The 15,907-nt window shown below is 41.5% G+C and overlaps 1 protein-coding gene across 2 annotated transcripts in view; it reads left to right on the top strand.

Moving 5' to 3' along the window:
* The window catches only part of snx29 (sorting nexin 29), a 166,813-nt gene that overhangs the window by 21,921 nt on the left and 128,985 nt on the right, over nt 1-15,907 (top strand). For both annotated transcript variants that reach the window (XM_030077892.1, XM_030077893.1), the window contains exons 13-14: nt 306-434; nt 15,297-15,382. In XM_030077892.1, the coding sequence (XP_029933752.1) occupies nt 306-434; nt 15,297-15,382 (215 nt within the window). The remainder of the gene's footprint in view (nt 1-305; nt 435-15,296; nt 15,383-15,907) is intronic.

Raw genomic sequence — 15,907 nt, 5'->3', positions numbered from 1 at the left:
AGTCATCACATAAAGTTTAGCATTATTATATCCAGGATCCAATCTTTGTTAAAGGTGTTATTGAGAAACAAACAGAAAAAAAACTTTTTGTTACCATCCAAGGTCCCTAAAGCAACACAATCATTTGTTTTAATTTTGTGCTAGTACTAATTGTGGAAGAATAAATGTCAGCTGTTCATACAGTGAATATCTCATATTAAAATAAGACTTCAAATCCTTTCATAGTCTAGGTAGGTGTCACTGTGACTGGGATGTTTTTGTGTAAACATGTGATGTATATCTGAACCTCTGGATGTCTTTGCCAGGTCTCTTCGCAGTCTGCTGGACGGGGAGATGGAGCATTCGGCAGGCCTGAGACAGGAAACCGATTTGCTGCGGAAGAAGCTGGCGGAGCTCGAGGAAAGACACACAGCCAAGGTGCAGGCCTTGGCCAGGTAAGGAACAGCTCTGGAAAGGAACTGTAGACTGGGAACTTTATGCTGACATTCATTTGTGGAGTATGGATGCTGAAAACGGGGCTGTGGCAGAAACAGCATCACATCTCCCAAAATTGATCCACCATAGATTTGCTGTTTTTGCTCAAATTAGTTTTTGGTTGGAAACAATGTGCACAGGAAATGACAAATCAAAAGTTGAGTTTGAATTACAAAACTTTCTCAGAAACAGAAGTGAGCGAGTGCTTCCACAGAAAGCTGGGCTTACCACTGATGGCGAAATGTGCTGCCAAAAGAGTTTATTCACCACATGCTCACCACGTGGCTCCACCAGCCATGAAGGAGAAGAATTTTACTTTTGAAGTTTGGTTTATATGTCTGTCACCTTAGCTGCATTGTAGCTGTCAATGGCAGTGGAGGCATTTTCACCTCAGTGTTCGTGTCCAAACTGTGGACATGTCTCACCATGAATTTTGTGAGATCTGGTAGTTATAATCAGGGGATGAGATGATGTGCATGTGAACATATTGGCACAAACCTCCTTAGCTCTTCTGTCTTTGTGGAAATGATCTGAAACAAAGCAGAACAAACATAAAGCGGACAATTGGACCAATCACAGCGCTTGTGGTCTTGCATTGCCGTCCACACAGTTATGTATTTAGAGGGGTGCACATAAGTTAGAGTGGGAGATTTTGAAAGAAGTGTGTGATTATTGAAGCTACACTACATGATTTCAGGGTAGTGAAGTCCTTCAAACTTTCAGACTTTTTAAATAATGAAGAGTAACCCTGTGAATTCAAGAAAAGATCCAATATAAACATATAGGCTAGTGGAAAAAGTTTTCAGACACCCCATGTATTTGTGAAATATTGCATTAAGAATCACTCTTAGGTCTTCAAGTGCAATTCCTTTTAGTACAGTCACAGCCAAAATACTGAACAAATCCTAAAAAAGCCATTAAAAACTTAAAATTGATTGGCTCCATAAAAATACATCAGAAATTTATATTGAGTATTGGGTCATTTTGGTACCAGTGATGAAGGTCGTTCTTTTTATTAAAAGATACAATTTTTGTTGCCAAGCTTCGTGTCTATATAAAGCCAGCACATTTCAAAGTTCTTCAGACACAAAAATGGCTAAAACAAGGAACCTAACTCAGGAAACATGCCTGAAGATAAAGATTCTCAGCTAGGAAGGGTACAGCTGCCGCCAGATAGCCAGGAAGTGCAGATGCAGTCCTTCAGCAGTTGGATACACTCTGCAGAAATACAGACGAACCAACAGCTTGGAAGACAAACCAAGATCTGGGCGTCCAAGGGTTTCTTCAGCAAGAAATGACCGCATCCTGATCCGCATGTGCAGGGAAAACCGCCAAATGACATCGCAGGAGCTTCAGCAGCAGTGGTCAAACCAAACTGGCGTCCAGTGTTCCACCCGCACTGTACGTGGCCGACTTTAAGATCATGGCTTAAGGTCCTACAAGGCTATCAAGAAGCCCCTGATCAATGAGAGACAGAGGTTAGCCCGGCGTCGTTGGCCCAGGCACACAAGAACTGGACATCCAGGAACTGGAAGAAGATTCTGTGGTCAGATGAGTCCAGTTTTCAGCTTTATCTTCCTCCTACTAATGTGACGGTTGTAAACAATAAACAAAAAAAATATAATTTGTATTTGTTTGTATCTGTCTAATGCAGCCACACCTTTTGAAACACAAAAAAGATTTTTCCACAAATATTTCATGATAATATTTGAGATTGTGTAAAATTTTAAGGGTGTCCGAAAACTTTTTTCCACCACTGTATATTGAGGAGATAAAATGTCTTGATTCATACTACTGCATTCTGGTTATTTGTTAGTTTTAGTTTTTTTAGCCTCAGAAAGAAATATGTTATGCTTCTGATGCCTCATAATACTATAATCACAGTAATTATTATATATTATCTACTGGTAACAGCGTCATCAAGACCAAAGAAACTAGCTTTGTAGAAAGGGGAAGGAGTGTCAATGGCAGGTCTGCACATTCAGTTTAATCAGCTTATGTAAAAGTCATTCATACTGAATGTCAGGCTGACATATAGAATTGGTTTGCAGACCCTACATCAGTTATACACACATTCACATGTTTTTTTTTTTTTTTTTTTTTATCCCAATAAGTGACCACCTACAGCTTCTCTGAAAGCACGTTACGTCACCCCACCATCTACAATTGATTGCCTATATGCCAGAAAGTCTTCAGTCGACCCCTGAACTCTTCAAATAGAGGATTAGTCATCCTCCAGCAGTCCACGCTGAAAGACCCAGCACAGTTTTTAGATTGTAGCCTCCTGTTTTACGTCAAGCTGCCGACTCGGATTGATCCAGCACCGAATGACTTCAGTTAACTTAGCTGAGACTTCTGAAGCTGATGGATCTGTGTTTTAGCAAGGACATTTCAGAGGCAGCGCCCGGGCTTTTTTAATGTGTGATGATCTTTATGCGCAGCAGGCTGCATGTCCGCACGGAACGGCTTAATGGAGTGGAAATGCAAGAAAAAAGAGGATGAGACATAGAAAGGCAGAGAGTTAAAAAGGGGTGTGCAGAGAAGCAGGGATTGCTACAGTATTCCTGTATATGGCTGCCTTGCTTTCTTTATGCAGGTCGTTCTGACATGTAATGTGCATTTACACACACACACTCACACACACATGCACAAAAACTCTTCTATAGCCAGCCACTAAATCTCAAGTGCTGCTTTTCCTCCTCAGCCAAATCTGGCTCGATCAATAGCAGCTATAAATACCACTGAACGAGCAGCTAGCCACTGAATGAGGGCTGGAAGCTGTCAGGATCATTCAGTGAAAGAGGCTACTGGCAACGGTTGCTGCGTATCCCACAATCCTTTGTGAATCACTCGCAGCCAGGATGAGCTGGGAGTCAGTAAGCCCGGCATAAAATCTGATACCGAAGGGTAAAACCTCGGCTCTTGGTGACTGCTGGCTCGCTCTGTGACAGACAAGCAGCAGGGCTATTTTACGGGAGTTCACTTAATTGAGGTGCTAATTGAGGTGGGTCGTATAATCTGTCCAAACTTTGACAGCAATCGCTCAACTGTGAGAGCAGAAAAATTCCAGGTTAAATGTTTATTTTGAGCAGCAGATGGTCCTGCTGTTACAGGAGGCTGCCGCCAGTCATCTGCTTATAATAGTGCTCCTTGTAATAGTGCTTTTGTAGTAGAGCGGTAACCAAGCCCAAGGCGGTGGTGTCCGTGTGTTTGTGTGAGAGAGAGTGTGTGTGAGAGTGTGTGTTGAGCCAGGCTGAACATGGGGGTGGCAGAGGATGAGAGAGCCGCCATAGATAGATTTTGGTGGGCGCTGAATCAGTCAGAGGGGAGTGGGCTAAACTGAGCTGCTGCACGATTATTCACACTGACACACACACTTGCATGGAAATAAATAAATAGATAAATTAAAAAAAAAAAAAAAAACATGAAGACCCTTACTCACACACTGACACACACCCATGATGAGTCCCTCCTCTCTGCTTGGAGGTGAGGTGATCAGTGATCACCCTGCAGACTCTTGGCCCTCCGCTGCACATGGTTCCCCACCCCGGTGCTAGATCATTACAATCACAGCAACCAAATGGTGAGGTCAGTAGTGTGACTTCTTTCTCCTTGGATTTTCTGCTGATGATGATTAAGTTTCTGTAGGTGGCGCTCTCTTCTTTGTCTGTTCATCATCATTTTTCTTTTGATCCAAACCCCAAACTCCTCCTGTCCAGCAAGAAAGAACTAGCAGACAGTGGGTATAGGTTGAATCACTGTTGTGTTACATTAGAGGTGTAATGATGTAATGTTTTGTTCCTTGCATTCACATCATATGCATTGATTATAAATTGTGTCAAATCAACTGCATTGATCTCATAAATCAAATAAATAGGATATATCACTCTGATTTTAGCCGGAATCAATATGTAATGCTTTTAATTAGGTTTGTCGTAAATTTCGTAAATTCTTGATACCCGTTTTGATTCCTTTATTAAACTTTGCTGAACATTCAGGTATTTAAAGCTTAAAGTATTTCAAATAAACAAGAAGTGCTTAAATAACAACTTTTTAGATTGCACTGAATTTCAAATGCAATATCCAGTAGAGACATAAGAAAAATATGGAAATAATAAGCAAGCATATACATTATTAACTAATTAGAAAAAGAAAGAGCTATTTCACGGGAAACTCTGATGGCACCGTTTGCATATTTTGCTTTGTGCATTATTATCATCCCCTGAGCATCCGCCTGGAACGCAAAATCCCTCCATACATGACTCTTGCTCTGTTTCTTTTGGACAAGCCGAGGCAGAGCTGCTGCTCCATCTTTCATGTGTGTTTGTCTCTTCTTCAGCACACACTTGAACAAGCCTAAGTTGTACATATACTGCCAGAGCTGATGGGGGCAGCCCGCTGAAGGCTAAATCTAAATAAATACACACGGTACCTACTGTGCGACAGAAAAATGGGCACTGTCATATTTTTGGATTTTTGGCATCGACTTGGTACCAAAGTATCAGTTCTCTTGACATCCCTACTTTGGATTGAATAATCTATGATTCATCAGTTCATCTTAAACCGAATCACCAACTGTAGTGAGTCGTGAACTGAATTGAATCTCTGTTAAAGCCAAAGATACGCACCCCGATGTTACATCTGTCAGCTATAGAGAGAAGCAAAAGGATTTATTTTGTGAAAATGTAGCAGGCAATCACTATAACCCGAAACTTAGACCTCTGGAAGAAGTGAAAATCGGCCACTTGATGTCACCTCGCAAAACTGTCCCCACTCTGAGGGCTTAACACTCAACTTTTTTCCTCAAGGACAAAAGTTTATACACACACACACTTACTTACACTGTCCCCCAACCAGTCCTTGTCCCCCTTTTTATACGTTAGTTGGCGGAGCAGAAAGCAGGCCTCTCGCAGCGGGAAGGTGGGAAGATGGCCAGTCGAGTGGGCTCGGGCCAGGAAGTGGTACCTCGTCACCGGGAGAGGGGGCGGTTGGACAGGCAGACCCATACACGAGCGCGCACACACACACACACACACACACACACACACGCATGCATACACACGCGCGCATGCCCAAAAGAAATGGGAGCAGATGCCTTTTTCTTAGCTGGCAATGCCTACAGTCTTTTCTACAGGCGGTCTGCTACGGCTGATCTAAGAAGTGGCAGAGAGAGCGGCTGTGAAGTTCGCCTAGTTTGGTTTGGAGTTTTTAGACTCGCTGTTTCCTTTCTTTGAGAAGTCAATTATGTCAGTCCGCCCAGGGGGGCCTTTTTCTTTCAATGCTGAAGTTTTAACAACCCAGCGCTGCACCCTGTAGCCTTGTTGTGCTTGTGTGTGTGGGTATGTGTGTGCTTGTGTTTGTACAGTAACTCTGCAGCGCTCTGGGCATTGAGCCTTTGGAAGTTTGACACAACACCGTCTGCTTGAAGTGTTTAAAAAAAAAAAAAAAAAAAAAAGGCTGAGCAGTAAATTGCTCTCAGGAGCATTACCTAGCTAGTGAGCCGTCTGTCTCTGAAGGCGTCTTTGCACCTCTCGTTCACCACTCCCAAACAAAAAAAGGATACCGTACCTCAAGTGCAGCCAATTTAGCTGAGTTTACCGCACATTAAGACGGCTAGTGAGCAAGGGCATAATAAAGGTAGAGGAAGAAATACAAGGGAGAAAACAGCAAAAAATAAAATCACCTCAGGGCTTAGACTCAACTTAGGTAATTACTGCACATATTTGAGGTTTTAGCTTTCCTCTTGAGACGGTTTTTTGCTTGTTCTTAAAGAGTGTTCTCTTCAAGAATAAGCAAAAAACCGTCTAGTGAGATCTGCCTTCTTTCCTCTCTCTCTCTTTATTAGTCTGTGGTTTGCTCTCTCTGTCTCTCACTCACACACACACACACACACACTCTATGCATTACTTTAATACACAAAAGTTGTCATAAACTCCATCTTTGTTTCTTTATCTCTCTAACACACACTCTGTCCATCTTTCTTTCTTTCACCCACAAAAACTCAGTTACACAGTCGACTTATTTCAATCTGTCTCTCTAATGCACTCACTCTGTCTATCTTTCCTCTTCTCTCAGTCTCTGCCTCAGCTTAGAAAAGATGAGATGACTAAAAACAATTAAATTAACTCAACATCCTGTTTGCTTAATGGGCTTATCCCCAGAGCAGCCATTCACACTGACAGTATTTCTGGGTCAGACTATTGCCTGTGATGAGAATTGGGTTTGAGGCCGGTCCCATATCAGCTGTGACTGCCAGCGAGGACCAAGGACGTACTTTCCACAGCAGAGGAGCCAAGAAAGTTATCTTTGAGACTTCGCTGTTTTGACAGACTTGTTTAAAACTTAATTTTCCCCAAAGGCAGAGAAGACGCAGGGAGTTTTTGGACGCACGCGGTTTTGAAAACACCAGTTTGTTTCCAGCGGTCTGACGTCCTCTGGAAGCATCGAGTGCACATCAAGAAATGCACTGACCCCTTGGACGCGCCCGCTCTCGATTTTGGATGACAGGCTGGCAGTTTATGCTATGTAAGTTTTAATTTATTGTACACGGAGATGGTTGGACCGAGATACTAGAGTAAACAGATTTGATCCAGTGATAGTTTTTGTTTCATTACGTTGTTGTCAGCCTTCACTACAAGGAATATAGCTTTAGTTTTAGTTATTGTTGTTTCATGGTGTTTTGCTCACTCTTTATCATTGTGAAATGCTTGAAAAAAGTGTTTGATGTCACAGTTTATGAAATGAACTCACACGGTCACTTCACCCAATTAAACGTCTCTAGTGGTTGATGACATCAGGCAGGAGGATGGGCTGTCCAGAGTCTCTCTCTCTGACGTCAGTTTCATTCACTATTACGTCCACATTTTGTGGAAAACATTGTCTTGAGATCAACATTTTTGCACTCTGAAACTCAGGCCAAACTAGCCTTGCCACTTTTTTACTGACTTAAATAAACCAACAGAAGTGGCTTCACTTGCTGCCTTTTGGGGACAGTCTGTGTGTGTGTTTTTGTGTGTGTGTGTCTTAAAGCTTATCTTTCTTTTTTTTCCTCCTCTGCCTCAGTTGAGGATTGTTCTCACTGCCTCTTATTCAGTGATTTAGTTATTTTGGCTAGTAGTAGTATTATTTATTTTCAGTATATTGTTGGGGAAGAAGTAACAGTGGCACTGACACTTTTGACTATTGTTGATGTCCAGTGACACTGAATGTGGCATGACTCCTCTCCCTTCAGTTTCTCTCAACAGGAAAACACCACTAACAAACCAGAGAGGGACAAAATGGAAAGGTCAGGGGAGCACTCGGATTTGAATTTTCTGTTAGGACCATGATGGGAACTCTGATCTCAAGGTCTAGCTTTAAGCGTGTGTATATACATGTGAGTTTAATAATAAGCTGGTGCACCTTGTCTTGCTGAAGGACACTTGGACATGCTGGGTTTTGTTAGACCTTGGGTTAAATGATGGTCATCCTAAACTCTTCTCCTCTCATGGCTGAAAACAACTGATCACTGATCCCACTCACTTGCTTCTTGTTGGTAGAATGGGTACAAAAATACAAACAGACAGATTTGGTGGTCAAGTCAGAAACTAGACAGTTAAACTGCAGCTCCTGTGAGGTTTGGCTGTCGTTTGGTATGCCAGGTGTACCTGGTATGCCAAATGAAACTGAACTTGGCTTACCTAAATGAAATTTTTATGCCTTAAATTGCATGCCCTACATCTGCTTTTACCTCGATATGACACATCAGTGAAGAAGGTCCATTCTACAACATCTGCAAGCTGGCTGTCATTTGTCAGAACGCTAGTAAGAAGTATTAAAATCATTTATTTTTTATTTTTATGTGAGTAGGCTATACATTTTGATATAATTTAATAAGATATAGATCACAGAAACTTGCATCTTATCATAAAATATTAGTAACTACAAATTCATTAATCTCATTCTAAATATAACCTTCAGTGTAAAGAGGATACTCTCAGTTTATATCATAAAAAGGTGTGCTTGCCAATGCTAAAAGCAGAGGGTGTAGAGGCGCAGTGGGTGTACTATATTTTACCACTGTGCATTATTCACACCAGGAGTGCAATAAAAGGAATGTCAGAAAAACAACACATCAACGTAAAATTCACCGATTATCAAAAAACACACACTAGATACAGGGAAAACCACACAGGTTAAACACTTAGACATCCTCTCAGCCACTTTAAGAGTTTACTTCACAGGTTATTTAAATTCAGTTTAGTTCAGTTCAGATTTTTACCGTCCCCAAGAGGAAATTTGGCCTGTAGCAAGGGCACGATCCAACAATAAAAAGCAACAAACAATATAAAACCATAAAAACAATAATGGAAAACCCAATTACAATAAAGTGAAAATAAAACTTGTGTTCAAGGGTATTAACCTGTGGAAACATGGTTTATAGCTCACAAAAACAGTAATGATGAGGTAAGGTTTGTTTGCTGAAAAAAAAAAGACTCCTCTGAGACTCCCCTTTAGACCTCTCTTCTTCTTTTCAATAAGCTTAACGTGTCAGCAACCACACTAATAATCTGTAAGGACGCGATGAGACAGTGGTAATAGAGAGAATTATTATTATTATTATTTTTTTTTTTTGGGTGAACTTTGTGGAACCGCCGAGACTAATGACCCATTTTCAGGCAAAAGGACACCATGCATGTTTTTAATCATGCCAGTCTTGCAAAGAAAAAGGCCACCGGAGGCCAAGGTGTGGATGAGGAAAAGGTAATTAGTGAAACAGAAAAACATTCTATAATACTGGACTGCAAAGTAAGTGGGGGATTTGCTATTAGGACACAACTGTTTAAATTGACAAAATATGAACACCATATAGGTGGTTTACTCGCTGGTCTCAAAATATATGAAGCAGCAGGCCATCGAAACTATTATTATCAAAAGTATTAGGCTATTTGTTGGTGTTGCCATTTGCAGTGGTGATATGCAGATCGAGTCCTGCTGATGCGCCACCTCAGCTGCTTGCTGTGTATCATGTGTCAAGCAAGCAAGGCAAGGAATGCATACTCAGTGAACAATATACACAGAATCGCATGCACCGTTTTAAATGGCCTCAACTTGCAACCTGATGGAAGTTGCTTCAATATCAAAAGGCCACGGGGATTATTTTACACGTTGATATCTTGTTTCATCAGCCAGCTCTGACGTTTCTTTCGAAAATGTTGGTTCTGAGGCAGTTCTTCGAGGTTAAGAGCAATCTGTTTTCCCGTAGCCTGCTGGACTCTTACTCATATATGGTGTCGCGGTGACAGCTGCTTATCAGCTGTCTACATTCCCTTGAATTTCCCTCAAGACCAGCTTGCATTTCTGTAGTTGTGATCTACACTTATATCTGGATATGACTGTTTTGTACCAGCATGTCTGTCCTCATCGGTTGGTATCATAATATATCTCGAGTTTTCTCTCTCTAGATATTGCATTGGTGCATGTTTTCATACCCATATGGAAATGTAATATGTGTGCATTTCTATATATGACATATGACCTTATACCCATATTTTCCCATATGGACAAACATATGGACAGTGGTTCATATATGCCTATATATAATGCATATATGACACATTTCACCTGGTATATGTTCATGCACTAGATTTCTGTATGAGTAGCATAGGTTATATAGTGGTATCATTGTGTCTGACTGACTTATGTGAAGACTATTGTAGGGTTAGACCTAAAGATACCCCAATTAGATCAATGTACCTGTTTGCTGGTATTGGCTTAAAAATGGTTGTTGTCCATCTCCCGCCTGTTGACTATTATTTACTATCTGACTACAGCTAGTAAATGCTATTTTTATTTCGGCATGTCTGGACAGAGAAATTGTTTCAGTCAGGTGTGGGAGCATTTTACTCAGCCGGCCTCAGTGGTGTCTGGAAAACCTGCAGTGAAACCTGTCACCCACTGTGTTGATATTCATTGTTTAAATTTGACCTTTAACTCTAAGAACATCCACAGAACATTGCAAGTCGTGATTGTTTCCTCCAGAAATGTGTCTTTTAGCAACGTGCAAAAGTCTCTGAAACTGCATTTAGGCTGTCACTCAAGCATATCCATGTCGTAGGTTAGACACTTTTTGGAATTAGGCCGTGATAAACATTTATAATTTGAGCTATTGAGCTGATAATAGATGGAGAGAAAGGCCAAGGTCTATCTTCCACAGAGGTGACATTTATTTCTCCTGTTTGAACATCCCTTTTGTTTTCCAGCTCGAGTGGCATTTTCTGTGTTAAGTGGTGCAAACAGAAAGCTCATTACATCAACAGAAAACAATTCTGTTGTATGAAATTTATGAATAATTCAACAACATTCAGTCATTATCAGGCAAAACATAAATCATTCATATTAATCTCAATTTTGTCTATTACTCACAAATCTCACAATGAACTTAAAATGATAATGCTCATAGTACTGAACAACTGAAACAAGCTGCAGACTAAATGCAATTCACACAGCAAATAAGTATGAATAACAGTCATTTTTCCGAATTAATCTATAATGGAAGGGAACAATAAACAAGAAGCAATGATTAAACAAAAATATTCTTTTTAAATACACTTGATAAAATGAACCAAAGCAATGACGCAGAACAAAAGAGCAAATTGGCTGGTAGTGGTTGGTCTGGAGCTGCGAGGTTTGATTGAGTTATTGAACTCACCTGTGTTTGAATTGCCTTCGCCAGCAGAGGTTGCGCTTGATTTCTGTGCCAGAGCTCAAATCGAGATCAAGAGGCACTTAGATAATGGACTGTCAGCATTTGGTGTCAACCTCCACAAACCCTGATCAGTCCGGCTCCAACTTGAATTTAGCGCAGTGTTCTCAGAGCCCTGCTGGTTCTCTGTTTTACCTGCTAGTTGATTACATTTACCTGATGTCCCAGGACTCATTTAGCCCCTGATTACATCCAGAAACACACACGCTGTGTTTCATTACTGGCTTAACTCGCCCTCGTTGACTTCCCCTCAGCACTTGCTGTCAGGGGAATCCCCGCTGTCATCATAATTGTCGTTTCATTTGTCTGAACACTCAGGTGAACTTTGTGAGATCAGCCCTTTGAGGGCTCAGGCACTGAGTCAACGGTGGTCACTCCAGAGGTGCATATTAATCACAGTTCATTGCAGTTATCTATTATGCAGAAATAAACTGTGCTCATAACTTGCAAAGCTTGGACTTTCAACTTAGATGCATTATAATAAATTTTGAACAGAAAAACAAGGACGCTCACTTCTAAAACACAATACCTTTTGCCTACGGATGTTATGATTATGAAATAATGTTTACTATGAATGAAACTTGGTTGTTGGTACTGCACATTTTCACAGCACAAACTACATATCTACCAAATTATTCAAGTTTTATAATGTATAAATTGATGCAGAGAGAATTCTGCTCACTGTTCACTGTGTGCGCCATCCTGCTGATGTGATATCATTTGGGAATCCCAGGCCACATCGCTCTTCCTGACTTCCAACTGGGGATTCCAATTTGATCGGCTATTCTATTCGACATTTCCGAGCCTTACGGTAATGTAATTTTCCCAGCACAGCCACTAATCATCACCAGAAGTAGCCTAACTCAGTGTTAGCAAGCTGAAAAGTAGCTTTGCATTATGTTGCAATACTTGCAATTCTACTCTAGTAATGTGACGTTTCCGTATTCGGTCTAAAGTTTTGGCCAAAATAGCTTCCTAGTAAGGAATGTTCCTAGCTAGTCACCAAGGTGATGGGAAGGTTGCTTGCAAATGAGCCCGAGCCAGACAGCAGAAATAATACGAAGACTCTGCAAGCACCTAATGAAAATCTCTCTGATACATAATGTCCTTTCAACGATGTAACAGCACTGTAATGCAAATTCAAAGTGTGCAGATGGAATTTGCCATGTGTTGTTACACCCTTGCAAAGACCAAAGTGTTCTCCATGTGTCCCCACGAGGGTGAGTAAGTGACTGACGCAGAGAGATGCAGACGACAGAAAGAACTGAAACGCCGACTGTTAATTTGCATAAGTGACAGATCTATTAATAAATAAAAAGACCGGTGTGTGAGCCGGGAGTGTTTGAACCTGTGCTTTAAGTATCACGGCCAGTTCAGTCGCTCTTTGTCAAGCGCTGTAATCTGCTTTCTGGCCCGACAACAGACATAGCGCTCATTCTCAGTAAGACGAGACGCATCCGAACACCGGTGTGTCTCCTTGAGCCCTTACACACACACAAATTACACACACACAAACTCAGACAGACACACACACACACTCGAGAGCAAGCAGCATGTATTAGCTATAATTAAATCAGTCAGGAATGGTGTCTGGGCTGCGGGTGGTTCTGATAACAACAGCGTGGTCGGCTCCTAGGAGAGCTCGTCATGTGGATTCAGGAGGTCTCCCGGCAGGCGCCTCCTTTGTTGGCGGGGAATGAGGACTGATAAGCGGGGTACCAAACAGCACCCGTGGAGAATGGGGGTGGCGGGGTGGCGGCGGAGCAAGACAAAGGCTGTTAAATTTAACTGCCAAGGGCATAAAGCCACACTCCAATTCTGATTGATTTCCTCTCCAGAGTCGATGGCGTTCAACCGGTTACAGCTTGTAAGGAGACTGTCTGTGCCTCTCACTCTGTTTCTTTATCACTGTGTCTCCCTCACAGTCCGTGCCTGCATACCCAGGCCAACACACAAACACACACACACTCTCGGCGTCATCTCTGAACAACGCTAATGTAGGGCTGTAGGATTGACCGGGCTCTACATTGCGTCCGGCTCGGCTTACATTTGGCATAAACACGAGTCTCAGATATACACACTGAAATCCAATTTCTCTTTTCTTTTCTAAATCATCATGCACCTCACAGCCTCTCATAATATTTGTGCCCTTTGAAATTGAAAGTTAAGACCTTGCCTTTCCACATTCCTATCCATTAGTACCTGACAATCCATTTTGGACCAGGATGTTGCTATACAAGCTGCCTACCTGCCACCTGTTTGTGTTGAGTGTGCGTCCTGTTTGGATACAGACAGATTTTTATTTTTATTTTTTTTTTCATGTAGCTATATAGAGATTAAAGATGTTTTGCATTTACACTTTATGTGGCCAAATGCATCTCTGTCCTCGGGAGCTGTTCAGATGATTGGATCTTGAATGTGTCTTGGGTGTGTTTACGGCTGGATTTTTTGCACCATCCAATGGCAATCACATCGCACAGAGTGTGTGTTTATGCCAGGTCTATAGAAGATCTTCATATGTGCCACATATACTGTAACTGGCCTAATTGGGATTGGACTGTACTGCATTGCCTGGAAGGCCTCCAACAGAGACAGAAACACTTATTATCATCCAATACATGAAAAACCAAATGAATTGATCTCAGTTTCTACAATTTATTTTGGTGACATCAACAAACATTGAAATGTTTTAACCTAGTAGGCTGAGATTTGTGTGTGTGCTGTCAGTTTACTTTCAGGTACTGGATGATGCAACTATATGGCAATGATTTAATGATGATTTAATACCATAAATACTGGGCAGGCGCATCCCTCTATCGATCCAGCCACAGAAACACTTTTCTGTTGGGTGAAAGCATTGTGACTTCAGTTTTGGTGACTCTCATGTTTCATAGCTTTGGTTGAAGAATTATTTGGTCTCCTGTGGAATTAAACAATCCTTAGGTTTATGAAACCTTTTCAAAACCCATTGAGAGATGAAAAAGAGTGGTTGTCAAGTTAAAAACAAGGGCTTTTTAACTCGTTCCTGAAGAATGGGCATTTTGGAGATAGATTCTCATTCGACAACAGCAATATTACATGTTTAGCTAGACACCTCTGAAGCAATGTTTTTGCATTGCTAATGCAAGTCAGCTAGTGTTTCTGAAGTCTGAAGAGCAAAGAACCACATGCAAGCTGGTCATCTCAGATCAGAAACAAGCAACATTAATTTGTGGCTTTCAAATGCAGCTCAGTCTAACCACTCAGCTTGGATCTGAAATGTTTTCCTTCGGTTTGCTCCCCAAGTGACAAGTATTTGTCATCATAAGAGGTTTCATGCCTCCTCTCATGAATAAGTTCTGCATTGTGATTAGAAAATGCCGTCATAAAAACCGTCAGAATAAAGTGGCAGCCAACCTTCCACATTACCAGCTTGTTGCAGCACTCAGAGCTGTTGAACAGAAAACGAAGCTCATCCAAAAACAGACATCCAATCTGTTTACTTAATTGCAATTTGGACAGTTACACTTAAAGAAATACTTAACACAACAAATACATGTTTTGCATCCTGTACTCATCCTGAGTTGTCCTGAACGTCCAAGGGAAAAAGTCTTAACCACATGCCTCATGCTGAGGGAAAGTTCCCAAAACTGTAGCCGCTTCTGTTAGCATGTGACTTAAGTCTTGGGTCTTCAATTCAGTGAATGTGTAGGACAGCTGCACAAAAGTGCATGAGCAATTTTCAGGAAATGGTTGGTTTGGCTTTTTTTTTTTTTTTTTTTTTTGCTGCAAGTGCATTGGTTTGCAAACATAAAACAGACATTTTCTTATCCTTTAATCTGTTTGTGAGAGTTGCTGGTCAACTCCATGCAAGCAGAAAGGGCTACAGTTTTTGGAGCCTTGGTTCTCTGTGAGGCAGTATGCCTTTTGTCAGAGATTTGAGACAATTTGGGTTGAGTAAATAACACAAAACATTAAATATTACTTTAAAATTTAGATTCAAAAGCCTGACTGGATTTGCCTGCCTCTGAACAAGGCTACAGAGATGAATAGAGTGTAGCCTGTGGCCCACTTTGAGCTGTTTTGTGTGTTTGTGCAGGGAGAATGAAGTCCTCAAGGTCCAGCTGAAGAAGTATGTGGGGGCGGTACAGATGCTGAAGAGAGAGGGGAGCCAGGGCAATGACGGTAAGCCGCACACACACACACACACACACACACACACTGCATCATTATGACCTGAAATTAGATTTCATACTGTGTCCCACTCCACCTATTTTGCTCTCGCACAAAACACACAAACACACTCACAAAAATAAGGTCATTAGTTCCCTCTGTATCCCTCTGATGCTCCTCAGATGACTAACCCTCCCTTTTTACGTGTGTGTGCACTCCTGTCAAACAGAATGAGCTTCTCCATCCACCTCTCACTTTTTTTTTTTTTTTTTTTTTTTTAGTTTTGGGTGCATTTGGTAACTTTGACTCTGTGTTCGTGTTGCCGGGGGATGCAAGCGGTGCTCTGTGTAAAGAGTGGCGAGATAAGGCCTCGCTGTATCAAAGGCAAACAAAATGAACATGGCAGATTACGGAAGGCCACATAATGACTAATTGCATTTTGGGGGGAGTGGAGAGCGGTTATCGGTGGCGCCCTGAAGGGTTTTTGTGTGTTTGAGTGTGTTGTGAGACAGTTAGAGAGATGGAGAAATATACAGT

The sequence above is a fragment of the Myripristis murdjan genome, chromosome 19 (assembly GCF_902150065.1).
Source record: "Myripristis murdjan chromosome 19, fMyrMur1.1, whole genome shotgun sequence".
NCBI lineage: Eukaryota > Metazoa > Chordata > Actinopteri > Holocentriformes > Holocentridae > Myripristis > Myripristis murdjan.
This window is presented reverse-complemented; position numbering and strand designations above follow the sequence as displayed.